Genomic DNA, 27,826 nt, shown 5'->3' with positions numbered 1-27,826 from the left:
CAGCACATAATTGCATACTCTAGTTGTGGGTCCTTCTAGTTGTGGCATGTGGGATGCCACCTCAGCGTGGCCTGATGAGCGGTGCCATGTCTGCGCCCAGGATCCGAACTGGCGAACTCCCGGGCCGCGGAAGCCAAGTGCATGAACTTAACCACTCGGCCACAGGGCCAGCCCCTTGGCTAAGAATTTAAAACGAGAAAGCATGACGTAAAGTTGACAAATGCCACCTTGGATAAGGGCGAAAAATGGATTTATAGTTGGAGAAAACTTATGAGCAAAACATTGTCTCCAATAGGGCATATCTGAGATTCCACACTAAGAATATTAAAATTCACACCAATTTTATCAAATATAATGTATTTATTTTGAAGCAGTATATACTAGTAGACAAGCCAGTAGTTTAGTTTAATTAGCAATTATAATGTACAACTTATTATACTAAACGAAAATCCCACATTGACATTTTGTCTAAGATATTTTATGATTATTCTGAGAGTGAGAGCCACAATTTAAGCAGCCTTTTCCTAAATTAGCCTAGTGATTAATTCCTGACACCACATCCTGTGCAATCACATAGACATAACATACTTCAGACAGCATTAATGGAACAAATTCATTCAACAAAGTTGATTAGATGTCCTATAAAGTGAATCCCATTCCCCCCAAGTGGGCGAGTGTTTTCAAGCCAGGGGCGCGGAAGGTGGGGGTGCGCCCCGTCCGGCAGGGAGGCTGCACTCCACGTCTTAGGACTTCCCACTTGGCGAAGTACGCAGGGTCCTGGGCACGCTCAGGAGATCCTCTTCTTACGTCCTCGGTCCCCTTCTGAGGGGTCACCTGCTGTGGCTTAGAGTCCTTCTCCAGATGTCCCACCATTGGCCCCCTGAGCTCTCAGGCTCCCAAGTCCTGAATATCCAAGGCCTCTTGTCTGTGACAGGAAATGATGTCCCCGTGTTAAGTTCTGTGGGCTGAATTTATTCAGAAAGGGATCTCTCTGAAGTTTAAAAAAGTGAAATTTACTTGCATTGTACTACAGAAATAAGAACATTAAAGATTTGTCTTTGGAGATCGACTAACTTGCAACTTTAGGGTCCTGGGAGAGGATAAGTATTGTATAAGTACTTTCATTACAGCATTTACAAAATGCCAGTTAGATTTCATAAGATGCAGAGTTCTACAACTCCTACACCGGAAGAATGACAGATGATACTTGCATGAAACTGGCAACTATCTTTCAGGAAGCCCTAGGATTTATAAGATGCTTTGAGTGAGAGTAACCACAAAAAGCATTTGTGGATAGGGACAAGAGACTGCCACAAACCAAACATAGACAGGATGGAGAATGGCTGAGAAAGGAGAAGAGCACTGCTGAGGCGTCAAGTCTGACAGGAGGGCCAACTCCTGGAGATCAGATTCTCAAGTCCCAGCGGATGAGGGTCAGGGACCGCCCCCCACGCCTCCCCCACAGTTCTAGTGCCTCAAACCTCAAGGGGAGCTGGGAAGATCCAGCCTCACCTCTCTGGACTGCTGTAACCCTGAGCAGTGCTCTTAAAGCTTCGCAGAGTGCTGGGGGCAGCCGTGGAGGTGGGTGCTGGAGGGAAGAAGTCACTAAGCGGGTTCCGAGATTCCTGGACCTCCCCAAGGAGCTCAGGTTTAGACTAATGCATTCCGCTCCCCTAGCCCAGAGCTCTAAGATCTGGGTAACACAATCTAAAATAGGTTGTCTGAGTATCCTCACTACTGGAGAACGGTGAGATTTGGCTTAAATGGCAAGTTTTAATTGTGAGTGGCAATGAATTTTAGGTTTGATTACAGTGTATTTGCATATTTTCTTGCTATTTCTGGTAGGTTTTAAAATTACTGGTTCATTAACTATTAACAGAGGAATAATTCAGTAGAGGCAACTAGGAGGTTGAACAGGATCATTCTTCAGAAGTATCCAGCCTGGAAAGAGGAGAAAGGGACCTAGGTTACACTGCTGGTTTACAAGCCCACCCAACCAGCCCTGGAATATGAACTCAGTATCAGGACTCTCGCAAACACCTCCTGTCTTAAGAGACTCTAAATGCACTGTATTAAAAGGCCCATGTCGTGCTAAGAAGTCTAAGCGTGGTTTGGGCTGAGGATAAATAATTATGCTCTCCTCCCAAAAACAACAATAACATCCGGGTGGTGACGGAGGTGGTATTCTGTCCAATATCAACGAGACAACGTCAGAATAGAGGCAGAGACTGAAAACACTCATTTACTGTCCTAGCACTGAGAACAGGAAGCTGAAGTTCTCCAGGAAATCTAAAAACTGATCAACGATTTTGTTGCTAAAATTCTGAAGTCGTACTGAGTTGAGTCCATGCCTACTGAGGCTGGAAGCGCTGCACGCCCTCAGGGTTCAAACATCAGACCTAATTTTCAAAGGCCTAATGACGGTGATTATTTTAAGCTTTTATATTTCTCAACTTTTTTAAACCCATAACCCCGACGATGCTTTCTGAAGCTCATATTAAGCTTTCTTGGAACTTTTTGTGTACGTGTGTATGTATTTTTTAAATGCAGAGAGAAACTCCTCCCCACGCTGAGATTCTGACACGCTCCTTTTAGATTGATAATCACTGCTTTCAACTTCCCTTTTAAAAATGTTCCAATTCCATTCTAATTCTAGTGAATTAATAAAATCAAACTCAAGCATATAACAAAATAACTACTAAGTGCAGAAAAGCAAGTTCAAAAAAATGTTTGCAATTACAATAAATAAGGATTCCTCAAGCAAATTACTTAAAATAAAAGGTGGTTTGATAAAAAGAAGATAAAAGCTCAGAGAGAAGAGCAGAGAAGCAGGAAAGAGGAAAAGAAAACTAAGACTTTACCTAGTCTCATCCCGAATCCAATGTGCAAACAACCTGAACAGCTGACACGCCAGCCCAGACGAACAGACCTGAGAGGCAGAGCTGAAAGTGACCTGCGCCTCACTGATGCCCGCTCCCTCATCCTACACACGAGCGGCTGAGGCCCCAGGACGAGCTCAGAAAAGGCCCTGCCCAAAGTCATAATTAAATCCATCTCAGAGCCAAGAATCAAAGCTACATGTTCTTCTTCCCAGCTAAACGTTTCTATACAGTGCTGTTTCTCTAGACCCTAATAGAGAAAGGCTTGTCTGCCAAACCCTTTTGGGAAAGAGCAAGATAGGCAGATAATGACGAGACCCAAGCACGCCTCAGGCCCCAGGCAGATGTGGAAGCGAGAACACAGAGTCCCCAAACTGTATACTATGCTTTGATTCCCTAAGTTTGCTATGATGAATTCTAAAGTCAAACTTCCCTTTGAAAGCAAAACAACTCAAAAGAAAACAAAAAATGACTTGGAGATTTTTAGAAGATTATTCTCCAATTATGGAACTTAACTGAGTTCAGTGTCTAAATGGAGAACTGGTTGGCTGGCGCTTCCTCCAGGAGAACTGAACAGGTGGGGAAGAGGAAGGAGGTACATGTGTGTCTGTCCTTTTTCTAGAAAGGACGTATGCTTCACCCGGATCCGGCTGGGCCACTACCTCTCCACATTTTCGAAGATTCCAGCAACCCAACCTCACCCTTTTAAAATTGTGGATAAGTTTTAACACTCTGATACTCTGGGCCAAAGCTCAAAAAAATGTCTGGAGACAAATACGTTAAGTATTCTTTTTACAAGAGCCCCTAAGCCTCCAACTATAGAAAAACAAACAACTAAAAGAAAACATACCGCAACTTGGCCAACTCTGTACATAGAAACAAAACAAGGAGTTCCCACCTCACTCTTAACAAAGCTGGGGCTTGAAATCTGCTGTTCATTGGACAACACAGTCTGTGAACTGCCAGAAAAATCAACAGGGCCTTTCTCCTCAGCACAGCTTGGTATTTCTGAGAAAACCCAAATGATTTCAAATGTAATTGATAGCTCCAATTCTTCTGAAGCTGTGATACTGTAAGATGAGCCAGCCCCCTTTCACATTTTAAACAAAATACAGCTATAAACACAGTTATTTCCATTAAATGCTTGAATCTTGTCTCTCCTCCAAGCCTGTCTTCACAGATAATGTCAGTGTTTTCAATGTATTTCCTCAGTTGGCTGGCAGAGAGCTCCAAGGACACAGTCACCTCCCCCGGTTCCATCTAAAGCTTCATTATCTTGGATTTTTTCCTTCACCCCTAGGACACACAAGCTGCCTTGAAAAGCCAGCTGTCACGGGGCCTCTTAGCAGGCCATGTCTATCATAACTAATCATCCAAGACAAACTTTATATAGTAGTCAGCTATGGAGGAAGAACGTTCAAGCTTCCTTCACTAAAAAGCTGCTTCACCACCACTACTGTCCACCACAGAATTCTCCGCCCCATTCCATGGCATGTTCATTTCATGCATATTAAAGAATGAAATGGAAACACCAAGAGCAAAAGGATCTGAAGGTGAGAAAGCGCAGAATTCTGCAAGCAAGTTCTGCAGTGTTTTAAACTTTTATCCCAGACGTTGGCAAATTTTTCCTGTCATAATTGAGGCTTTGTGGACCACACAGTCCCTGTGGCAGCCACGCAGGTCTGCGCCGAGGCACAAAAGCCGCCAGAAACCACAGCCGAGCCCGGGTGTGGCTGTGCCCCCACGAGACTTTACTTATAAAATAGGCAGCGATCAGGCAGGCTGTACTTCGCTGACCTTTAGATTCCAGAAGTTAATATAAGAGAGTTGATTTATAAAATTAGATGAACTCCCAAGAGAAAGAAAATGCACCCGGTAGCCACTCGGGCAGGACCAGAACGACTGGCGCCTCGTGAGTTATGGGGACTTACCTTGACCAGCACAGCCACCACAGCGCCCAGGAAAGTGAGTAACAGGAGACCGAGTTTTCCTTTGCTGAACTGTTTTAATAAGACAAATTTGGCCCACTCCACCTTTGACTGGCTGTTGGGAGGGTATCTGAGTTTGTTAACAAATTCTCTCTTAAAATTTCTTAATAAACAGGAACGTTGATGAGAAAAAGTATCAAAACTGTGTTTTCCATGATAAGCTCCCATCCCACTTGAACCTGAAATAAAGAGAACAGACAACATAGGCTCCACTGTAGGTGACACAAGCTACTTCTCTGTCTAAACACTGACAGAGGAAACCCAGAGTACTCCCTGCTGTCTGGGACGCCCCCATTTAACTTCTCGGCCAGTCAAGTGGCTCTGAATTTTCAGGAAATTCTTCCCAGTATTCCCAGCAAGGCGAATCTCCCTTTCAAACAGGACGCTTTCCAAAGTAGGGCAAAGATTCACAGGTCTCTGGGGTGGTGGTGCCAAGGACCATGCCAAGCATGGAAATCCATTCTCTAACTTAATTCTCACCACTGCTCCACTGTGTGAAGTGTCCCCACTCCCAATTCCAGAGAGGGAAGGGAGCTTAGCAGGGTCAGGCACTTGCCCAGGGTGAAAAATGCAAAGCCAGAAGGTGAGCCCAGATCGTCAGACCCTAAATGCTGTGTGCGTTCTTTTCCCACCATTCCCTGGGGCTTCATTTATCCACAGCCCTACTCACCCACTTGCCTCCTCTAAGCTCCTAGAGAGTAACAAGGACCAGGACAGCAGGGTCATGCAGCTGGGTGACCATAAGCCAGTGTAAGTCTCTGCCCTCCTCAAAAGCCATGCTCTGCGCCTTTCCCTTCCTCTCATCTACCATGTGTGCTGTGGATACACATGTAAGGCACGGGGCACAAGGCCTGGGCAACAGGGGGTCAAGGAAGCAGTGGACTGGGCCAGATGGCTGGTGTGTCATTTAGGTGACAGCTAAAGCTGAAGGAAAATTTGGCAATATGTATCAAAAGATATGTATTTTTAAAGAAAAAGCTAAACTGTATGCCAAAATATTAATAGTGTTTATGCCTGGGAGGTTACTACATTTTTCCTTTTAACTTTCTGTAGTGTTTTGTTTGCTTTTCTTTTTTTTTCCCCCAAAAGCCTATATTACTTTTAGGATGAAAAGGAAAAAGCATTTCATTTTTTAAGAAAAGTATAAGCCCTTTCAACACAGCAACTATACTTCTAGACATTTTTCCTAAGGAAATAATCAGAAACTACACAAAAATATATTAGAATCCTAATACCAACAAACTTGAAATCAAAAAAACCTATTACCAGAAACTAGTTAACCAAAGACGCTGCATTCTTATGATGGAACAGTATGCAGTTACTAAAATCATGACATGCAAGCATACTGACATGGGAAGACGTCACACTATATTGTCACATACAGGGTAGAAAACAATAGATATCGTTTTTTAATAAAATACTCATGTTATTTGTGTATATGTGTATGCATATATATGCAAAGAAAGAATTTTAAGAACGTACGCCAGAGGTTATCTTTAAATACTAGAGTTACAGGTAATTAAATTTTTACTCTTTGCACTCTTCTATCTTTCCAAAGTTTTCTTTAAAAGACTGTATTCCTTCTGCAATTAGGGGGAAAATAGTTTGTTTTGTTATAAAGGGTATGGTCAATGATGCCAAAGGATACCTAGCCAAGCAAGAAGGGACTGAACCCAAGCCACCAGGTTTGCATTCGGCAGCACTGGTGACGTCACTTTGGCTGCAGCTGTGCTGTGGGAGCCAGGATCCTGCGGGGGACTGAGGAGCCAGAGACAGCGGAGTCTAATCTAACCCTTTAACAGTTTGGGCAGCGACACTACAATACTAACTCCAGCCCAGATTCCATGAGCTACCCTTTCCTTCTTCACCATCTCTCCTCTGGCAACACATTCACAATCCTTCAGCAAATCCTGTTGCTTGACTCCCCAAAATGTCCACTCCCTTTCCACTAGCTCCTCTGCCACCATCCTAGTCCAAGCCACCACCAGCTCCGGCCTGGATCCCATGATATCCCAACCCGGCCTCCACATACGCCGGGCACGGTGCTGAGCGGTGGCTGTTATGTTACATCCTAGAAAGGGACACGTGGCAATCATGGGAAGGAGGCCAGGATTTCCTGGCCATGGAACAAGCTTGCCTTAATCAGGAATAAGTGTTCCTGCAAAACTGAGCCACTGCATTCCTACGGAGTAATTTATTTATGCTATTACAGAGGGAGAGAATAAAGCAGGAACTTTTAAGACAGTGGCTTTATTATTTGCTTTTCGCTATGAGAGTTTTTACATATTTGCTATTTTATAATATCTAACTAGATAATAGAGAAGCCTACCACCTAGGCCCTGAAGTAAAAATAAAAAGTTGGCTCAATCATCTCAGGTATAAAAGAGACAGGCAGCTCCCAGCCCAAAGGGAGCAGCAGTGCCCAGGCCATGTCCACAGAGCATCAGGGAGAGTGAGTTTCTTTCTGCCCGTCCTCTCTAGAGCACGGGGGCTCTCCAGCTCTTCTCAAGCAGTGAGACAGTTCAGAGGCCGCTCGCCGCACACAGGGCTGGGGAGCAGCACAGGCGGAAACCGAGTACTACTTAATACGACCCCGAGCAGAGAGCAAAGAGACAAGAGAAACCCTTGGGCTGCTGTCCGCTCCCGGCACCATGAACTTGTCATTCACTACCTCACTTAAAGCAAAGACAGAGGCACCTTAATCAATGAATTTGAGATGTGATTTTTCACCAAAAATATCCCCTAAATCTGGGAGAAGGACAATAAACAAATAAACCAATGAAAGGAACAAAATAATTACAGACTGTGCTAAGTGCTACTAAGGATGGGAAGTGGGTGAGAAGACACAGACCCCTCAGCAGGGCCTGGCGGGGTGGCAGGAAAACTGAGTGTCCTCTAAGGAGAGGACAATCAAATGATTCGCGAAACAATGGGGCCTTCAGAAATGTCTGCTATGAACAGGAGAGAGGAATGCTCACCCACTCCTCCAAAGGGTAACGAGTTGAGCATGAAGTGCACTACGACGTCGTTGACTGTGACAGCGCCGCTGGATGTGCCCTCAATCATCCGTTTGACGAGCTGAGGACAGAACAGAGGCTCGGTGTCAGCAGCACCCGCAAACAGGCTGTGTGCCGGAGGGATGAACGTGCCAGCTGTGTGTGTCGGCACCACCACTCGAGTCTGTGCCCAACCCACAATCTAAGTGTTTTTCAGTTTAGCAAATATGTACTCAGACGATCTAACTTCTCAGACGCACACCTAGTACTGTGAGGAGTAGCACCAGACTGGTCTGGTTCACGCAACCTCCACCTAGAGCTGGACTACACCAAATGGCAGCAAAAGCCTTTTTTTTTAGGTGAGGAAGAGTGGCCCTAAGCTAACATCTGTGCCAGTCTTCCTCTATTTTGTATGTGGGACACCACCACAGCATGGCTTGATGAGCGGTGTGTACGTCCACACCTGAGATCTCAACCTGTGAACCCCAGGCTGCTGACGTGGAGTGTGTGAACTTAACTACTATGCTACCAGGCTGGCCCAAGCCTTCCTGCCACCACCCCCACAAGGGAATTTCAGTCTATATTCCAGGTTTTAAAAATTGTTAGTATTTCTCCATCTCTGCTCTAAATTATAGCACATACTTAATAGACATTTAGTTTTTATGAAATGCAAAAAGTATTTAAGATTAGCATCCTACTTTTGAAGAAATAAATGTTGGCCTAAGACCCAAACAGGCACAATAGCACCTGACTGGTAAATGCCATTTCACCTTGCTGCCAACAAGCCCTTGAGAGTTTCTCATGGTGGGCATAACAGCGGACTGTGGTCACAGCAGGTGACCCACTGCTGGGGAGTGCTCTCCTCTGACCTCCACCCTGGCCAGTAGACTTCAGGCTTCAGGGTTCCTGTCCACCACATTACCTGTGGTCATTTAAAATGTCAGACCGTTGTTTGTTAATAACCCCTTACTTCCTGAGCCCACCTCTGGTCTCACTTCACACAGCTCTATCTCCACAGCACTACGAGCTCCAGAAGCTGCTACACGACTACCTGTAGGTGACCACCAGACGCTCTCCAGAAAACATCTAGTTTGAGAACTCCTCAGACCTCGACTGGTCCCATCTTCCCCTTCTAGTTTTCCCTTTTCATCAGAGGGCTCCTGAACCTACCTGCCCACCTACTGTCCCTTGGGAGCAGCCGGTCACCTTGAATGAACCACGCAAATGAACGAGCCACGCAGAAAGTGGCGCAGCTGCTCGTCCTGGTGTGACGGTGTGACATCCTCCCCCGGCTGGTATGGTTCCTCTGCTCTAACAGCAAAGTAATGGAACTGGAGAAACTAAGGTTCAGGATATCACAACCATTTCCATGACAGTGCCAGAGATCTGTCCACGCAGCCCCACTGAGTGGCTGCGAATGGCATCGGGGTAAGAGGGACTCTGACACAGGATGCCCTGTGGACTGATGTTGGAAAAGCTTTTGCTGGAACATACAAGTTGTCCAACTGTACAGAAGGTGTTTGTGAGTCAAAAAACTTGTGACTCTCACCCCTGAGGACTTGGCTCTACCCCCAGGGAGTAGGGGAAAGCTAACAGCAATAACCCTAGGGCCTCATTACCCAAGATGGCCATCTCTGAGTGCAGCCTCTCTCAGTGTGCTCTGCTGCTACACAAAATAAACCATCATCTGCTTTACAGCAAAGAAGGAACACAATTTATGACAGTGGCTTATGACAGTGACCTGTTCTCTGTAAAGTTTACCTTATCGTTATGAGAAAATACATAGAAAGCCAGGGGCTTTTCACGTTCATTTATGAATCTTATGGCCTCCTCTGCATTCTTTACAGACACTATTGGAAGAATTGGTCCAAAAATTTCTTCTTGCATCACCTTGCTTTCAGGATCAACATCAATAAGTACCGTTGGGGCTAAAAGGGAAATGAGCAAAATGAAAATGCTAAAGAAATCAGAAATGCAAAGCTGTCACCTTACATTTGTTCCACTGGGTCACCCATCCATCCCTTTCCTACTTCCACCCAAGCATTATCTACTGAAAAAAAAGTCCTGAGTATGTGGATGAACTGTGCAAATTAAATGTCCCCAAGTATGTGAATCAAGGTATCCTTGTGCAAACCAAGGGGAAGATACACTTGGATACATCCTACTCATATTTCACCCTGTCCACAGCCAGATTCATGTCCATACTCAGAACAGGAGGCTATATGTACGCCTTTCTGGAAGCACTGAGAGCCCTTCTGTGGATCAAATCAACACCACTTCTTAATTCAAGTGCTTCCTTACACTTATGACCTTTATTTCCACTCCATTAGGCAGATTAAGAAAACATACTTAAATGGTCAAGATTCCCTGACCCTTAGTTCAGTGTTCCATCCACTATGCGGAAGGGTCATAAGAAAAGAGGGCAATATGGACACTGAAGAAGCTACAGTGTCCCAGCAGCCATGCCAAGTAAGTCACCTGTTAGTGGTACTCAAAATGATCCTAGCAAGCTGGATTATCAACTAAAAGAGAAGACATCTGACAACAAGTTGGCTCTTTTCGTTTAGTGTCCTACTAGGTTATGCTGGCAACACGGCAGAGGATGGCTCTTTCTAGCACACCCCAGGGGTATACAAGTGCTAACCCAAATCTGCTGCCCGCTGCTTCCCTGGCTCAGAGAACTGATTGGGTTTGGGTGTCTACCCTCCTCTGCACAGCCATGTGCTCAGGTAAGGTGGCCCTGACTCCCGGTAGGTGAAAGGTCCTAACTAATTTGAACCAACCATGACAGACCTTTCCTCTTGCCACTGATGAGCCTAGAAGTGGGCAAAGTCATCATGCTGAGGCTGGAAGAACAGAAAGATGAAAGAATCAGGGATTTTTGAGGGTATTACTAAGCCACTGAATTAACAGGCTGGAAGTACCCAGGACTGCTCATTATGAGAGAAAACACTTTTCCTTATTAAGGCCTTCAAGTTTTGTTTTTTTTTAAGTTGGGTTTTTGGTGATGTGCGGCATAAAAGGGGATAAGTAAAGCTATTTGGGGCAGCCTTTTTGCCAACGAAGTGTGTAATTCTTCTGTCACCTTATATGTTATTTTAGAAAAATGTGTTTAAAATTCAAAAGTAATATATATTCATGGCAAAGAATAAAAAAGACAAAAAGAAAGTAAACGACAAGGTCAAGCACAATAGATCAAAACATTGTTTCTGGGAACAGTACTACCATCAGCTAGTTGTGGAATTGTGACTAAGCTATTTCCTTCTTGGTGCCATTTTTCCAACCATAAATTAGAAATAATTCCATAAAGTTTTATTCTGCTTCTCAGGGTTGTTAGAAAAAAAAATTAGATAAAATATGTGCAAATACAAAAAACTAGTATAATACAGGTGGGATTATTAAACGCGTGTGTGTATCTCTCTCTATATGTAAAATCATCTTTAGTTTATAGCAAAAGCAGTATATCAGAAAGCAGTATTTAATGGTTTGTTAAACACTATAGATCTATAGATGCTTCAGTAGAAACCGTACTTTGAATTTTGAATTCTGACCTTTTCCCGGGCTAGCGACATCCAGTACGACGCTCTGCCGTGATGCTGGGCAGTGGCAGCGAGACGCAGCTCCTTGTCAGCACCGCCATCACGAGGGTGACCCACCATTCTGTACCCACCGACCATTGTGTGTTTCACTTTCGGTACAGTATTCAATAAATTACATGAGATAGTCATACTTAATTATAAAATAGGCTCTGTGTTAGATGATTTTGCCCAACTGCAGGCTAATGGCAGTGTTCCGAGCATGTTAAAGGCAGACGAGGCGAAGCTATGATGCTCGGGAGGTTAGGTGTATTAAACGCATTTTCCACTTACAGATATTTTCAACTTACGATGGGTTTATCAAGACATAACTCCATTGTAAGTTGAGGAAGATCTGTAGTCATTTATTTAGTGTCAGTAAATAGTCAATAAACACTGTCAAATTGCCATCTCCCCACAAGAAGGTGGAATTTCCATTACCTACGTAGCGTGTGGCTTCATCGGTCTCTCCACCAAAAGCTATCTTTTGTCCTTCAAGCAAACTTAGTATCCTCTTAAAGTGACGAAGATTGATGATCCTTTCATAATCAGGAGATTCTTTTATATTTTCTCCATAAAATTCCTACGTAAAACAATAGTATTTAATTGTCACAAAAGATTCAAATTTCAATTTCTGTAATAAGCACAAAATCCACTCGCCCAAAAATCGATCTGGTTTTATACCACCCCTCAACCCCCAAGTACTTTCGTAGCAGTATAACAGTACTAAGTTTAAGCTTTTTGGAGCGTCAAGGGCAAGAATTAAAGCACACAGAGATCTCTCATTTTCCACGGTTTCAGGGGTTCACGCGGCTCTCTTGCAGTCTCTCTATGGGCCCTCCTGCGGGCTGAATGCGAGAGGAGGCAGAGGGGGAGGTCTTGCTCTGTGTCAGGGTCACCACCCGTTTAAGTATCAGCGGTGGCTGCTCTCCTCCTGCAGTGAATTGCTTACTGCAATGGAGACCCTATGGCCTGCAAAGCCTAAGATATTTACTATCTAATCCTTTACAGAAAAAGTTTGCTGAGCTTTTGTGCTATCTCATTGTTTTATCATCTTCTCTGGACTGGTATTCCACCAGTCATGGATAATAGGGAAACCACTCAAAGGATCAAAACACAATTTTGGTAAATTAACCAAGGTAAAAGAACCTCAAAAATCATATAATCAATAATTATTATGTAAAACATATGTATAATTAAGGAATTACAGCATCACTTCAACGTCTTGTTGAAAGCTCTTAATTGACTCTCAAATCAAAATGAGCACTGTTCATCCACTCTTCACAAACAGCCTCAGGTCTGGCTGGTAAAATCACCCAGGTGGCTTGTTGAAACGCACATTCCCGGGCCCTAACTCCAGAGTCAGCAACAGTGGTTTCCAATGCTGGGTGTACCTTAGAATCACCTGGAGATGCCAGACCAACTGACGCACAGTCTTCGGAGGGGAGGACTGGAAACTTTCCTTAAATGGCTCCCTGGTGAATCTTGGTCGAGAACCACTGTGTTAAGAGTATCAACTCCTCAAAGGCAGGCAGAGGGGCTCTTATTCCTTTGAGATAGAGTTCATCACCAACTCAGCTAAGCACAACTTTTCCAATTCCCAAGCACTGTCTGTCTCCCAGGCATCTTTAACCTCTCTCTCGGCCGTCCCATGTTCCCTGGATCTGGCCAGTTGTCCTTTCATGTTCCCCTTGTCTGGCGGCATCTTCAGTCCCATCACTAATGTCCAATTCCCACATCAGCTCCCTCAGCACCTAATGCCCAGTGACGCCCTGGAGCACCAGGCTTCCCTAGCTTCCTGGATACAACTTTCATTGTCTGATCATACACGTCATTCTTTGTTGTTCTTGATCCCTCCTTTCTGTGCTCAATTAGCACGTGTTGAGGGAACAATGATTGTTTCAGTAAGTTCCTCCACCCAGGGGGCTTAATGATCCCCTCCTACCAGTGAACTTGTAAGTGAGCAAAAGTGAAGCCATCTTGTTGGGCTAAATAGCCCCAAGTCCCTCCTGTGTGACTACTCGATGCTCAGCATGAACTTTAAAAAATTCACATGCTCTCCTGATTTACAGCCTCCGCTTACTATATCTACTTGATATCTTGATATATTGATTAATGCCTGGAGCCCATCATGCATGGAGACCAACATCCTGGATCCCCTCCCTGACTGCCCATTTTCCCTATATAACTGCCTCAAGATTCTGTAATTTTTGAAGAGGTTTTTTTTTTTTTTTATTGAATTAATGATAGGTTACAATCTTGTGAAATTTCAGTTGTACATTATTGTCTGTTAGTCGTGTTGTGGGTGCACCCCTTCACCCTTTGTGCCCACCCCCCAGCCCCCCTTTCCCCTGGTAGCCACTAATCTGTTCTCTTTGTCCCCATGTTTAAATTCCTCATATGAGGAGTCATACAGAGATCATCCTTCTCTAACTGGCTTATTTCACTTAACATAATTCCCTCAAGGTCCATCCATGTTGTTGCAAATGGGACGATTTTGTTCTTTTTTACGGCTGAGTAGTATTCCCTTGTATATATATACGTCTTCTTTATCCAGCCATCTGTTGATGGGCACTTAGGTTGCTTCCATGTCTTGGCTGTTGTAAATAATGCTGCAGTGAACATTGGGGTGCATGGGACTTTTGGAACTGCTGACTTCAACCTCTTTGGATAGATGCTCAGTAGTGGGATACCTGGGTCGTACGGTAGTTCTATTTTTAATTTTTTGAGGAATCTCCATACTGTTTTCCATAGTGGCTGCACCAGTTTGCATTCCCACCAGCAGCATATGAGGGTTCCTTTTTCTCCACAACCTCTCCACCATTTGTTACTATTAGTTTTAGTTATTTTTGTCATTCTAATGGGTGTAAGGTGATATCTTAGTGTAGTTTTGATTTGCATTTCCCTGATGATCAGCGATGATGAGCATCTTTTCATGTGCCTATTGGCCATGCGTATATCTTCTTTGGAGAAATCTCTGTTCATTTCTCCTCCCCATTCTTTGATCGGGTTGTTTAATTTTTTGTTGTTGAATTGTGTGAGTTCTTTACATATTATGGATATTAAGCCTTTGTCGGATGGATGACTTGCAAATATTTTTTCCCAGTTAGTGGGTTGTTTTTTTGTTTCAATCCCGTTTTCCTTTGCCTTGAAGAAGCTCTTTAGTCTGATGAAGTCCCATTTGTTTATTCTTTCTGTTGTTTCCATTGTCTGAGAAGGCATGGTGTCTGAAAAGATCCTTTTAATACTGATGTCAAAGAGTGTTACTGCCTACATTTTCTTCTAGAAGCCTTATGGTTTCAGGTCTCAGCTTTAGGTCTTTGAACCATTTTGAGTTTATTTTTGTGACTGGTGAAAGAGAATGGTCAATTTTCATTCTTTTACATGTGGCTTTCCAGTTTTCCCAGCACCATTTGTTGAAAAGACTTTCTTTTCTCCATTGTATGCCCTCAGTTCCTTTGTCAAAGATTAGCTGGCCATAGATGTGTGGTTTTATTTCTGGGCTTTCAATTCTGTTCCATTGATCTGTGCACCTGCTTTTGTACCAGTACCATACTGTTTTGATTACTGTAGCTTTGTAGTATGTTTTGAAGTCAGGGATTGTGATGCCTTCAACTGTGTTCTTTTTTCTCAGGATTGCTTTAGCAATTCGGGGTCTTTTGTTGCCCCATAAGAATTTTAGGATTCTTTGTTCTATTTCTGTAAAGTACGTCATTGGGATTCTGATTGGGATGGTGCTGAATCTGTAGATTGCTTTAGGTAGAATGCACATTTTAACTATGTTTATTCTTCCAATCCATCTCTTTATGTCGTCATCCATTTCTTTCAGAAAAGCCTTGTAATTTTCGTTGTATAGGTCTTTCACTTCCTTAGTTAAATTCACCCAAGGTATTTTATTCTTTTTGTTGCGATTGTGAATGGTATTGTGTTCTTCAGTTCTTTTTCTGTTAGTTCATTATTAGAGTATAGAAATGCTACTGATTTATGTACATTGATTTTATACCCTGCAACTTTGCTGTAGTTGTTGATTACTTCTAACAGTTTTCCAATGGATTCTTTGGGGTTTCCTATATATAAGATCATGTCATCTGCAAACAGCGAGAGTGTCACTTCTTCCCCTCCTATTTGGATTCGTTTTATTCCTTTTTCTTGCCTGATTGGTCTGGCCAGGACCTACAGAACTATGTTAAATAAGAGTGGTGAGAGAGGGCATCCTTGTCTCGTTCCTGTTTTCAGGGGGATGGCGTTCAGTTTTTGCCCATTGGGTATGATGTTGGCTGTGGGTTTGTCGTATATGGCCTTTATTATGTTGAGGTAGTCCCCTTCTATGCCCATTTTGTTTGGAGTTTTTATCATAAATGGCTGTTGGATCTTGTCAAATGTTTTCTCTGCATCTATTGAGATGATCATGTGGTTTTTATGCCTCAGTTTGTTGATGTGGTGTATCACGTTCACTGATTTGTGGATGTTGAACCATCCCCGTGTCCCTGGTATGAATCTCACTTGATCATGATGGATGATCCTTTTGAGGAATTGCCGTGTTCGGGTTGCCAAAATTTTGTTGAGAATCTTTGCATCTATGTTCATCAGCGATATTGGCCTGTAGTTCTCTTTTTCCGTGGTGTCCCTGTCAGGCTTTGGTATCAGCGTGATGTTAGCCTCGTAGAATGTGTTAGCCTCCCTAATTTTTTGGAATAGCTTGAAAAGGATAGGTATTAAATCCTCTCTGAAAGTTTGGTAGAATTCCCCCGGAAAGCCATCTGGTCCTGGGGTTTTATTCTTTGGGATGCTTTTGATTGTTGTTTCAATCTCTTTCCTTGTGACTGGTCTATTCAAATTGTCTGCTTCTTTTTGAGTGAGCTTTGGGAGATTGTAGGATTCCAAGAATTTATCCATTTCCTCTAGGTTATCGATTTTGCTGGCATATAGTTTTTTCATAGTATTCTCTTATCATCTGTTGTATTTCTGCAGTCTGTTGTTATTTCTCCTCTTTCATTTCTGATTTTGTTTATTTGAGCTTTCTCTCTTTTTTTCTTTGTAAGTCTGGCTAGGGGTTTGTCAATTTCATCTATCTTCTCAAAGAACCAGCTCTCTGTTTCATTGATCCTTTCTACCACCTTTTTTGTTTCAATAAAATTTACCTCTGCTCTGATTTTTATTATTTCTCTCCTTCTGCTGACTTTGGGCTTTGTTTGTTCTTCTTTCTCTAATTTGGTTAGGTGTAGTTTAAGATTGCTGATTTGGGATTTTTCTTGTCTGTTAAGATGTGCCTGAATTGCAATGAATTTTCCTCTTAATACAGCTTTCGCTGCATCCCATATGCGTTGGTATGGCACATTATCATGTTCATTTGTCTCCACATATTTTTTGATTTCGTATTTAATTTCTTCAATGATCCATTGCTTTTTCAATAGCATATTGTTTAGTCTCCACATCCTTGTGCCTTTCTCAGCTTTTTTCTTGCAATTAATTTCTAGCTTTATAGCATTATGAGTGGAGAAGATGCTTGTTATTATTTCAATTCTCTTAAATTTGTAGAGGTTTGCCTTGTTTCCCAACATATGGTCTATCCTTGAGAATGTTCCATGCGTGCTTAAGAATGTGTATTCTGCTGTTTTTGGATGGAGTGTTCTATATATGTCTATTACGTCCAACTGTTTTAGCTTTTCATTTAGCTCCACTGTTTCTTTGTTCATTTTCTGTCTGGATGATCTGTCCATTGATGTGAGTGGGGTGTTGAGGTCCCCTACTATTATTGTGTTGTTTTTGATATCTTCTTTTAGGTTTGTTAATAGTTGCTTTATGAACTTTGGTACTCCTGTGTTGGGTGCATAGATATTTATAAATGTTATTTCTTCTTGATGAAGTGTCCCTTTGATCATTATATATTAGCCCTCTATGTCTCTCTTTACCTGCCTTATCTTGAAGTCTGTTTTGTCTGATATAAGTATTGTGACACCTGCTTTCTTTTGTTTGCTATTAGCTTGGAGTACTGTCTTCCACCCCTTCACTCTGAGCCTGTGCTTGTCCTTGGAGCTGAGGTGTTTTTCCTGGAGGCAACAAATTGTTGGATCTTGCCACTCTGTGTCTTTTTATTGGTGAGCTCAATCCGTTTACATTGAGGGTGAGTATTGATGCATGAGGGCTTAATGCTGTTATTCTGTTGCTCGTTTTCCGGTTTTCCTTTGTTTCTCATCCTGTGTGTTTTAGCCTACCCACTGACTTCTGCAATTTCTTATACTGGGTTTCTTAGACTTTTCCTTATTTATGTTTTGTGTCTCTGTTCTGTTTTTTAGTTTAGTGGCTACCCTGGAGTTTGTATTCAGAATCTCACGTATAACATAGTCCATTTTCTGGTGGTCTGTTACTTCCTTAGCCTAGACTGTTTCAGTCCCTTTCCTCCTCCCCTCCTAAATTATTATTTTCATCTCTTATTCCAACTTGTGATGTGAGTTTGTGGTTAGAGTGCTAAGATTATCTATGATTTGGTGATTTCCTTCCCTTCATCCTAATGCTATAGTTGAATATTTGCTATCCTATTCAAATTCTATCTATTTGTCTCCCTACTCTGCGTTTTATGACCCCTTTCTCCCTTTCTTTCTTTTTTCAGGTATGAGAGCCTTCTTGAGGATTTCTTGTAGTGGAGGTCTTGTGACTACAAAGTCCCTTAGCTTTTGTCTGTCTGGAAAATACTTAATTTTTCCCTCATATTTGAAGGATATTTTTTCTGGATAGAGTATTCCTGGCTGAAGATTTTTATCCTTTAAAGTTTTGAATATGTCACTCCATTCTCTCCTAGCTTGTAAGGTTTCTGTGGAGAAATCTGCTGAAAGTCTGATAGGGGTTCCTTTGTAGTTATTTTCTTCTGCCTTGCTGCCCTGAGTATTCTTTCTTTGTCCTTCATTTTTGCCAGTTTTACTACTATATGCCTTGCAGTAGGTCTTTTTACATTGACAAATCTAGGAGATCTGAAAGCTTCCTCCATACACATTTCTCTCTCAATCCCTAGATTGGGAAGTTCTCTTCTATTATTTCGTTGAACACACTTTCTCCTACATTTTCCTTTTCCACACCCTCAGGAATTCTGATGATTCTTAAGTTGCATTTTCTCAGTGAGTCGGCTATTTGTCTCAGATTTTCTTCAGTTTTTTAATTCTTAGTTCTCTTCCTTCCTCTGTGTGGAGCCATTCAGCCTGTCTATCTTCAATTATGCTAATTTGCTCCTCCATGGTGTCTACATGGGCATTCAGCGAATCCATATTCTGTTTTATCAGATCCACTGTATTTTTCATCTCTAGTATTTCTAATTGATACTTATTTATAATTTCGATCTCTTTTGTGAAGTAACTCCAGAACTCGTTGACTTGTTTCTCTATATTTCCCTTTACCTCATTGAATATTTTGAGGATAGCTATGTTGAAGTCATCTTCACTTAGTTTACCCATTTCCAAGCCCTCAGGACCTACTTCTGTATTTTTATTGTTTTCCTCTTGGACTGGAGCTTTTATAAATTGCTGGATGGTAGAGGAGCGGTTTTTCAACATGATGGGATTATTCGGCTGCAATAACAGCCTGTTGCCACTAGATGGGGGTCAAGAGGCTTGTTTTCTGAGCCTCCAGCCACAATAGCAGCGGGCAGCATGGGTTGGGGAAGGAGGGGCACCCTCACTCATGCGGACCTGGATTTGGATCAGCTCTCACTTTCTGGTCTCCTGGGGCCCTGGGTTGCTGGGGTTCTTCCACACGAAAGCTTTCCCCTGTTAGAGGGTTTCTGCTGCTCGGGAGGTGGGAGTCCTGGACAATCCCGGACGCGCGGCCCCTCCCCTGCTGCTTCCCGCACCCGCGGCAGCGATCCCAGCCTCTAGAGGTGGGAGCGAACTTCTCTCCTACCCCGTTCCAGGTCCTCTGAGTGGGGCTCCAGCCTTTCCACCTTCCATCGTTTGGCTGCTGTGGGACTCTGACGATTTCTGTTATTAGGATTTTTTCTTTGGTTGGAAAGCAGTTGCTCTTTTTGGTTGTAATTTGGAGGGGAGAGTGTCCTGGGTGAGCTCACACCACCATGTTGCTGACCGAAGATGGGTTTTTTGAGACATTAGTCACTTGTCTTCCAATTAGCCTGCTAGTCTAAACTTCCTTTCCTGATCCCTAACTTGTGATTAATTGGCTCAGATCATGGCGAGCAGGGTGAGCCCAGTGCTCAGTATCACACGGAGTCATCGCATTCCTTTTGTGCAATCCACATCCTACATTTCTTCAAGGCTTAGCTTAGGACACTAGCACACAGCCTTCCTTGATTCCCCTGCTACAGATCTTTAAACACCCTAAAAGATTGATAAGCATGTCAAGAATATACAATAAACAGGTACTTAATTAACTCACTTCTCCAAACTCTTGGCCTTCCTAAACTCTCTACATACACAAGAACTGATAACCTTAATCAGCAATGGCCAATATGCCAAAGGGCCTCTGACTGAATTCAAAGGAGTGGGAACATTCTTGCAAAACCACCAAACACACTTAATTTTTTTTAAAGCATGTGCCACAACATGCTTAAAAGCATGTTTCATCAACAAATCAAGTAGACAGTCCAAGTGTGTCCAACAGCAAGCTAACATTGCTCCAGCAGACATTCTATGAAAGGTGCACAGACCATTTTTAATTAGACAATAAGTTAACTCAGTCATACCGACCACTGGAATTTTCCGGGGGAGGAGGGAACAGGGATGCTGCCTGCAAACAGTCGATTTGACTCTGTATCTCAATAAACCAAGAGAATGAGATGTGCCACACACAAACCTTCACGGTCTCCTTCACCTTCTGCACGATTTGATTCTGGAGGGATGACTCACAGAGGATGTAGTCAGGAGCAACGCAGGTTTGGCCGCAATTCATGTACTTCCCCCAGGCGATGCGTCTGAAGGGAAAAAACGCAGAAGAGCCACAGAATTCAGTCTACTATTCATTTGTTACATAATTCTGTGTTGTTTGAATGTTTTGGAACTAGCATGCATTCATAGAGTTACTTGGTAATCTTTATAAAAAAGTAAAATGTTGTGAAAACTCATCTCTAAATCAGCTGGTTGGAACTTGGAATGCATTTTCCAACTGAAGTAGAATATTCTAAGCAGCAGGGAAATTCTCAGGCCAGCTCCAGGAAAATAGTACTTTATAAGCAGTTAAGCCATTATCTGCTGCAGGAAAAGAGAGAAACAGCCTCCCGACACCCTCTTCCTCCTATCAGTCCCACCAAAAGGACATGCAGGATGAGAGGCGTTCACACAGACTCCACCTCTCCTGGTGGCTTTAGATCCTGCTGGCAGGATGTTCAGGTAACAAAGCAGGACAACGGCTGGCCTGTGAGACCAGCCTCTTCTACGTGGAGCCCCTCCCCAATTTGGAAAGCCATGCCCACGTACAGATCAAAGTCCAAGACCTGAACAGTCACAAACAGAGGGTCTTGTGTTCTGGCAGGCAGACTTTACTTATGAAGCCAAGCTGGACCCCAGCCTAGCTCCCTACACCTCCTCCTCGCCCCATCTCTGAAGAGGAGAGAAAGCCATACCACCCTGAGCTCACAGTCAGTTCTGGGTTTTGGTGCTTCCTGGTAGCTAAACTTGATTGAGCAGAGAAAACCTGAAACCTTTTGTTTTCTAGTTCCCAGAAGCAAGATTCTATTCTAAGTCAAAAGATGAATAATACTGGTTTTGTCAAAAAAGAAACTCAGTTAAGAGATCAAAATAATACCCTTTTTGGGGCCGGCCCCACAGCCGAGTGGTCAAGTTCACGCACTCTGCTTTGGCAGCCCAGGGTTTCACCAGTTCGGATCCTGTGCACAGACATGGCACCACTCATCAGGCCATGCTGAGGCGGCGGGCCACGTGCCACAACTAGAAGGACTCACAACTAAAATATACAACTATGACCATAAGGCTTTTAGAAGAAAATGTAGGCAGTAACACTCTTTGACATCAGTATTAAAAGGATCTTTTCGGACACCATGCCTTCTCAGACAAGGGAAACAACAGAAAGAATAAACAAATGGGACTTCATCAGACTAAAGAGCTTCTTCAAGGCAAAGGAAAACAGGATTGAAACAAAAAAACAACCCACTAACTGGGAAAAAATATTTGCAAGTCATCCATCCGACAAAGGCTTAATATCCATAATATATAAAGAACTCACACAACTCAACAACAAAAAATTAAACAACCCGATCAAAGAATGGGGAGGAGAAATGAACAGACATTTCTCCAAAGAAGATATACGCATGGCCAATAGGCACATGAAAAGATGCTCATCATCACTGATCATCAGGGAAATGCAAATCAAAACTACACTAAGATATCACCTTACACCCATTAGAATGACAAAAATAACTAAAACTAATAGTAACAAATGTTGGAGAGGTTGTGGAGAAAAAGGAACCCTCATATGCTGCTGGTGGGAATGCAAACTGGTGCAACCACAATGGAAAACAGTATGGAGATTCCTCAAAAAATTAAAAATAGAACTAACGTACGATCCAGCTATCCCACTACTGGGTATCTACCCAAAGAACCTGAAATCAGCAATTCCAAAAGTCCCATGCACCTCTATGTTCACTGCAGCATTATTTACAACAGCCAAGATGTGGAAGCAGCCTAAGTGCCCATCGACTGATGAATGGATAAAGAAGATGTGGTACATAGATACAACGGAATACTACTCAGCCATAAAAAAGAACAAAATCGTCCCATTTGCAACAACATGGATGGACCTTGAGGGGATTATGTTAAGTGAAATAAGCCAGTTAGAGAAGGACGATCTCTGTATGACTCCACTCACATGAGGAATTTAAACATGGGGACAAAGAGAACAGATTAGTGGCTACCAGGGGAAAGGGGGGTGGGGGGTGGGCACAAAGGGTGAAGTGGTGCACCTACAACACGACTGACAAACAATAATGTACAAATGAAATTTCACAAGATTGTAGCCTATCATTAACTCAATAAAAAATAATAAAGAAAGAAAGAAAGAAATGAAATAAAATATACAACTATGTGCTGGGGAGATTTGAGGAGAAAAAGCAACTAAAAAAAATAACAACACCCTTTCTGTTGAGCATTTAAATATTATCAGGCACATATACTATTACTCTAGATTACCTACTTCATGGATCACCTACCAGCAGAACAGTAAACTTTCTTGCCAAATTTAGAATCCTGATAACAGAAAGAAATTGTTCATAGCACCTAAGGATAATCATGTGGCGTCCAGATCTATCGCTCATCTCTTCTGGCTATGGCACCAAGAGACAGTTAAGAATCCTGTCACTCCTCAGGACGTCAACCACCAACACTTAATGGCGTCTCTCAGAGCCAGGAGGCACAGGGTTCCAGTGCAAAGACGATACACCGACCTGTTTGGAAAAGTCTCTGCTGAGCCTGGAAAACCTCTGATAACCAGAGAGCCAGTCTCACCTGCAGGCGACATCCAGGTCACAGTCTCTGTCAACGTAGCACGGACTCTTACCCCCAAGTTCAAGAGTCACAGGGGTCAGATGTTTGGCAGCAGCTTCCATGATAATTTTTCCAACCATAGTGTTTCCCGTATATAAAATGTGGTCAAATTGCTGCTTGAGAAGTTCTGTGGTCTCCTCGACGCCACCATTAACAACAACATACAGGTCCTTAAAGAAAGAAGAACATAAACACCTGCATCACCAAATTAATCCTATTGTCTAACGTGAGCAATTTCTTCAACATAAACATGTAATAGTCAGGAAAACCAGAAGACAGAGATCAGCCCTTATAGTGTCAGAAGAGGGAACTGGAGGAGGACAAGGGGAGAACAGAGTCTCAAGGCATCTGAGACCCAACGACCAACAGTGGAACTGACCAGACAGTCCAGCATTTTCCACATGAGCCCAGCAACGAAGACACAAAAGAGGGAACAAATGGTTGGATTTGACCAGCAAAATGCGCGAGATGGGGGCTGTGCAAGTTGAGGATTTTGGTCAGAAAGTGGCTGCTGTCAAGGATCACAGGACAGGCCTCGGCTGAGTATCTTAAACTGAACATTCTCTTTTTACACAACACAGTGCAGGGCTTGGTGCATGGCAGGAATCAAGCACATGTCTGCTGAAGCAATGTACGCAAAGCACAGCAGGTGAGAGCACTTGCTCGTGAAGTCAGATCTGGACTAAATCTGGGCTTTGTCACTAGCTTATGTGGCCTTTGGCAAGCTACTGAACACCTCTGAGCCTCACTTTCCTCACCTGTTACTGGGGAGAAGTCAGAGTTTTGGACGGAGCCCTTATGTACACTGCTATTATTAACAACTTTATAAAAGAGAGAGCATCTTGGATAATAACAGCATGAAAAGCAATGACAGAGAACAGACGGCAAGGAAGGAAGATAGCAGGAGATGTTCAAAAGACTCTGAGGGGTGGGAGTGAAATAAAAGCTCGCTGTGGAACTCATGTTTCCACTTGATCTCCTGTTAATTAGGAGGGCTAACTAGCTCTCATTCATTTCATAGTTCAACTGCCCACAAATGTTTCAAGTTTTACCTTGCATAAGGCTTACCTACAGGGCATATGGGATCGGTACCCCAACAAGCTAAGTGAGGCAGGGCAGGCATTATTTCCCCACCTGGACAGAGTCATAGTGAAGAATTTATCCCCAGTGAGGTGGAAAGTAAGACCTTCCACCTCTATCTTCTGGTTCCAAACACCACTCAGTCCATGACATCTCAGTAACCATGAACTGGATAACCATAGCTATTAGAACAAAATTGTTCTGTAGACTGCTGTAGCACTGAGAAGACAACAAAGGGAACAATATTATTCCAAGAGCTGGAGTTGGCCTCTGGATTATTTTAATGCATACAACTCCAGTTATGATATTGTAAAGTTGTCTTTCAACGAAAGCCAAATGAAGACTCCCCCCGAAGCAATCCTGTGTAGAACTAAGCAGTCCCGATTTCATGACGGCAATATACACTTCCTCTCTGGGGGGCACGAGAACCTCCGCTTTGAACAGAGAGGAGCCACTCTATGACTGAGGAGATCACTTTCCTGACTCAGCTTTTGACACTCGTAAATGCCAGCGCTTTAACTCCAAGAGAGGGTCCATACTCTGGTTCAGGATGCCATTTTTTTCCTGTAGTTTTAGCGCCACAAACATGCCCATTTTAAAAGCAGAAGTGTTCCCATACAGCCACACCCCATTAAGACAAAAGAGATCATCAGCACGCAGCTCGGCATCAGTCCCTCATTAAATAAGTCACTAAAAGAATACACTTAAAATCACGTTAGGGAAAATAAAGGTTAATTCAAAATGCCAAATGGCAGAAAAGGATCTGTAAATAGCCAGGGTGACAATGAAGCCATAGGCCTAAATATATTGCGTAGCCACAAGAGCTGAGTTATTCCACAGTTTGATTTGGAGCTTAACTTTTATTAAGCCAATTACTGGAGGTTTAAGGAAACTGCAAACAGACCCCCAGCCCTCAGTGACAGGCACTAGTAGGAAGATCAAATGCGTGCTCTCCACAATAAACAGACGTGTCAACGAGGGGTCCAGACATTCTTACCTGGTCTAAATACTGAGGGAGCAGCTTAGCCAAGATCTTGGCTGTATTTTCACTTACTTCAGAAGGCTTCATAATCACAGCATTTCCTAAACAAAGAAAAAAGCAAGATGGTTCTGTTGAATACCTGAGTAACTTTAATACCTACCAAAACGGTGTTCATGTGGGGAATACTGCTACTCCAATTACCTCTGCAGCTCTTAATTCTGCTCTCTCTCATAATGAGCATAAGAGCTCGTCTCACTTTCTCTCTCAAATGCCAACTCCTTAGTTCTCACCTTCAGGTCACTGGCAATAGGCTCCGCCAGCCTCCCCGACTCTTCCAGCTTTCTCTCACTTTTCTCCCACTCCACCCTTGGATTTTCCTGTTTTCCCTGCAATTATTGGCAAACAAGCTTGTCAACATAAAGCTGTTGACCTGGATCCTCCAGAAGTGAGAAATTAATCTCTTGGCATTGGCTACACACTCAAGCTTCTATTATTCCCATAGATCTTATGTGAATGAAGAAACTGGTCACACAGAATCAAATGGTTCATTCAAGGCCAGAGTCAGCTACTGAAACCACATTAGAAAATGGACGCCTGACTCCAAACCCTGGGCCTGTTGACTTATGCCTTTATAGTCCCACAGGTTCATTCCCCAGGTGCTTTGAAAAACAGCCACCATGCAAATCTCCTCTGGAGGCCATTTAAAAAGATAACATTTATAAATTCTCAACACACTAGTGGGGTATTGAGCAAACCAGCAAAGCAAATGCATTTAATTAGTCACTATCGTTAACGTACAACCAGTATGAGAAAATAAGCCCCTCTAAAAAGGTATAAAGATGTAAGCTGACATCAGACCTGCAGCAATGGCTCCTATCAGAGGTTGAATGAGGAGAACAAGGGGGTAGTTCCAAGCTCCAATAATCAGTACAACTCCCAGTGGCTCTGGCTGAATGTAGGCCTCATCCAGCATGATGAGCATGTTCTTCTTAGCTGGTGTAGCCTTAACCCATTCAGGAAGCTTCTCCAGCACAAGGTCAATCTCCCCAAGAAGAGTAAGGAATTCCTGAATGTATGCATTGAATTCACTCTGTTATAAGAAAACCACAGTTAGCCTTGCATGAGTATCATACACTTAGCCCTGAATGTCAGAAACTTCAGGCCAGGCACAGCTGCAGTGACAACGGGCGTAATCAGGCTAGTTGGTGTGCCTTTTGGGTTCCTTTTAAAAGCTTGAAGCCCTCAACAAAGACTTGTTAGTTCCCTAATATAACTTCATCCCTCTAAATCCTTCTTTAACGATCCAAGCCACTTAAACTCAGGCTCAAACATTACCTCTTTCAGGAAGACTTCCCCGATTAACGATAGCCTGCCTGATCACACTTTATAAATCATAGCAATTATGCTTTTCACCTGTACCTTAATATTTCACCCCTAATACACTCGTTTATAACAACACTCACATTTTTTTCTATGTATATTTTGTTTTCCAATCAAATTTAAAACTCTCAAGGGCAAGGAACTTACTGTACTTCTTTAGTAATACCGTATGTGCACACACTCATATACATATCTGATACTTGTAGAAGGAAGGACTCAGACTCTGAGATCTTAATTATCCCATCTTGTTTATTTGGTATCACAGCCCCTCTCCACCGGAAGTACTATAAAGGGAAGTTTATAGTTACTGTTGCTACTACTCCTCAAAATAATCTTTGATTGGGAGGAAGTGAGGGAGGCTCTCAAAGCCAGAGCAAGGCCTTGTTATCCCTGGAACGAAAATAAAAAAGTAAAAACAAAGTGATAACAACATTATTAGAAAACGCAGGGGAATATATTTAGACTGTAAACGCTACCCAAAACCTTGCAATTCAAAGCGTGCTTCCAAAACAGGCAGCAAGCTACCACCTGGGAGCTCGTCAGAAACTTCGAATCTCAGACGCCCTCCCAGACCTACTGAACTGTAATTTGCATTTTAACAAGATACCCAGGTGATTCGCCAGTTTGAAGAGCACTGACCAAAAACACTAAGTCAGGGAGGAAAATTTGAGTGCAACGACAACCAAAAAACCTGTCTACAAAAGAAACCGTTAACGAAGTTAAAAGACAGACAGGAGAAAAGTATCTCCAATACATTAAACTGACAAATTACCGAAATGAAGAACACACAAAGAATCCCTACAAATAATTAGGAAAAGGATCATAAATGCAACAGGAAAACAAGCAAGAATATAAAAGGCAATTCACAAAAGAAGAAAAACAGAGGCCAGAAGACACACACACGTCTACGTGTCTGCAGATCCGCCCAACAGGGACTGGCTCTAAGCAAGGCAGCAGGATAGGGAGGGCCAGGAAAATTTTTGCTGTATCTGAACTGCTGCAGATAATACTCGCATAGTGCTTGCGTAATCAAAAATAAATTTAACAAGCAAAAGCTCGGGCGGAGCGCGGTCTGCAGCGGGGTAGCAGGAGCGGGGGTGCAGGCTCCGCCGCCGCGCGCCTACCTTGCGCAGGTCGGCGCCGATGGCCGCCACGATGTCCTTCTCGCGCTCCTGCAACATCCTGCGCAGGGCCTCCAGCTGCTGCAGCCGGAACCTCAGCGGTCGCGACCGGCCGGACAGGAAGGCATCGCGAACCCGCTGGACTTGGTGCTCCATGGCCTTGTCCTGAGGAGCGGCGCGGCGGCGGGGGCGCGGCGGGCAGGACGGACGCGAGCTCTGCCCTCGGTGCTCCGCCGCTCGCTCCGCTCTCCCGACGTCCAAGCCCAGCACCCAGACCTCTGCCCGGCGGGGCTGGGCTCGGCCCGATCCGCGCGCCTATTGGTCGGC

At 43.3% G+C, this 27,826-nt stretch overlaps 1 protein-coding gene across 4 annotated transcripts; it reads right to left on the bottom strand.

Annotated features, from left to right (window-relative positions):
* Positions 1-340: 340 nt before the first annotated feature.
* On the bottom strand, positions 341-27,826 carry ALDH3A2 (aldehyde dehydrogenase 3 family member A2). 4 transcript variants are annotated; one of them, XM_070482295.1, is made up of 11 exons: positions 27,503-27,758; positions 25,857-26,088; positions 25,289-25,384; positions 25,014-25,099; positions 22,898-23,106; positions 20,235-20,352; positions 11,880-12,021; positions 9,625-9,791; positions 7,846-7,945; positions 4,811-5,046; positions 341-1,941 (listed from the first exon to the last, which is right to left on the bottom strand). In XM_070482295.1, the coding sequence occupies exons 4-11, from the start codon at positions 25,083-25,085 to the stop codon at positions 1,927-1,929; spliced, it is 1,059 nt and encodes a 352-aa protein (XP_070338396.1). In that variant the 5' UTR covers positions 25,086-25,099; positions 25,289-25,384; positions 25,857-26,088; positions 27,503-27,758; the 3' UTR covers positions 341-1,926. The 4 variants fall into 4 exon arrangements, with proteins under 4 accessions (XP_070338396.1, XP_044600775.2, XP_070338394.1 ...); XM_070482293.1 differs by lacking the exon at positions 341-1,941 and adding an exon at positions 3,589-3,887 and having other exon boundaries at positions 27,503-27,749; XM_044744840.2 differs by lacking the exon at positions 25,289-25,384 and having other exon boundaries at positions 27,503-27,826.

Source organism: Equus asinus, chromosome 13 (genome assembly GCF_041296235.1).
Source record: "Equus asinus isolate D_3611 breed Donkey chromosome 13, EquAss-T2T_v2, whole genome shotgun sequence".
NCBI lineage: Eukaryota > Metazoa > Chordata > Mammalia > Perissodactyla > Equidae > Equus > Equus asinus.
This window is presented reverse-complemented; position numbering and strand designations above follow the sequence as displayed.

Coding starts and splice junctions, on each gene's coding strand:
- ALDH3A2 (XM_070482292.1), bottom strand. CDS start 27,655: ATGGAGCACCAAGTCCAGCGGGTTCGCGATGCCTTCCTGTCCGGCCGG. Junction 9,792..11,879: donor TGAAGCCACACGCTACGTAG/GTAATGGAAATT, acceptor TTTCCCTTTTAG/CCCCAACGGTACTTATTGAT. Junction 3,888..4,810: donor TGGTGGCTGTGCTGGTCAAG/GTAAGTCCCCAT, acceptor GGGTTTTCTCAG/AAATACCAAGCTGTGCTGAG.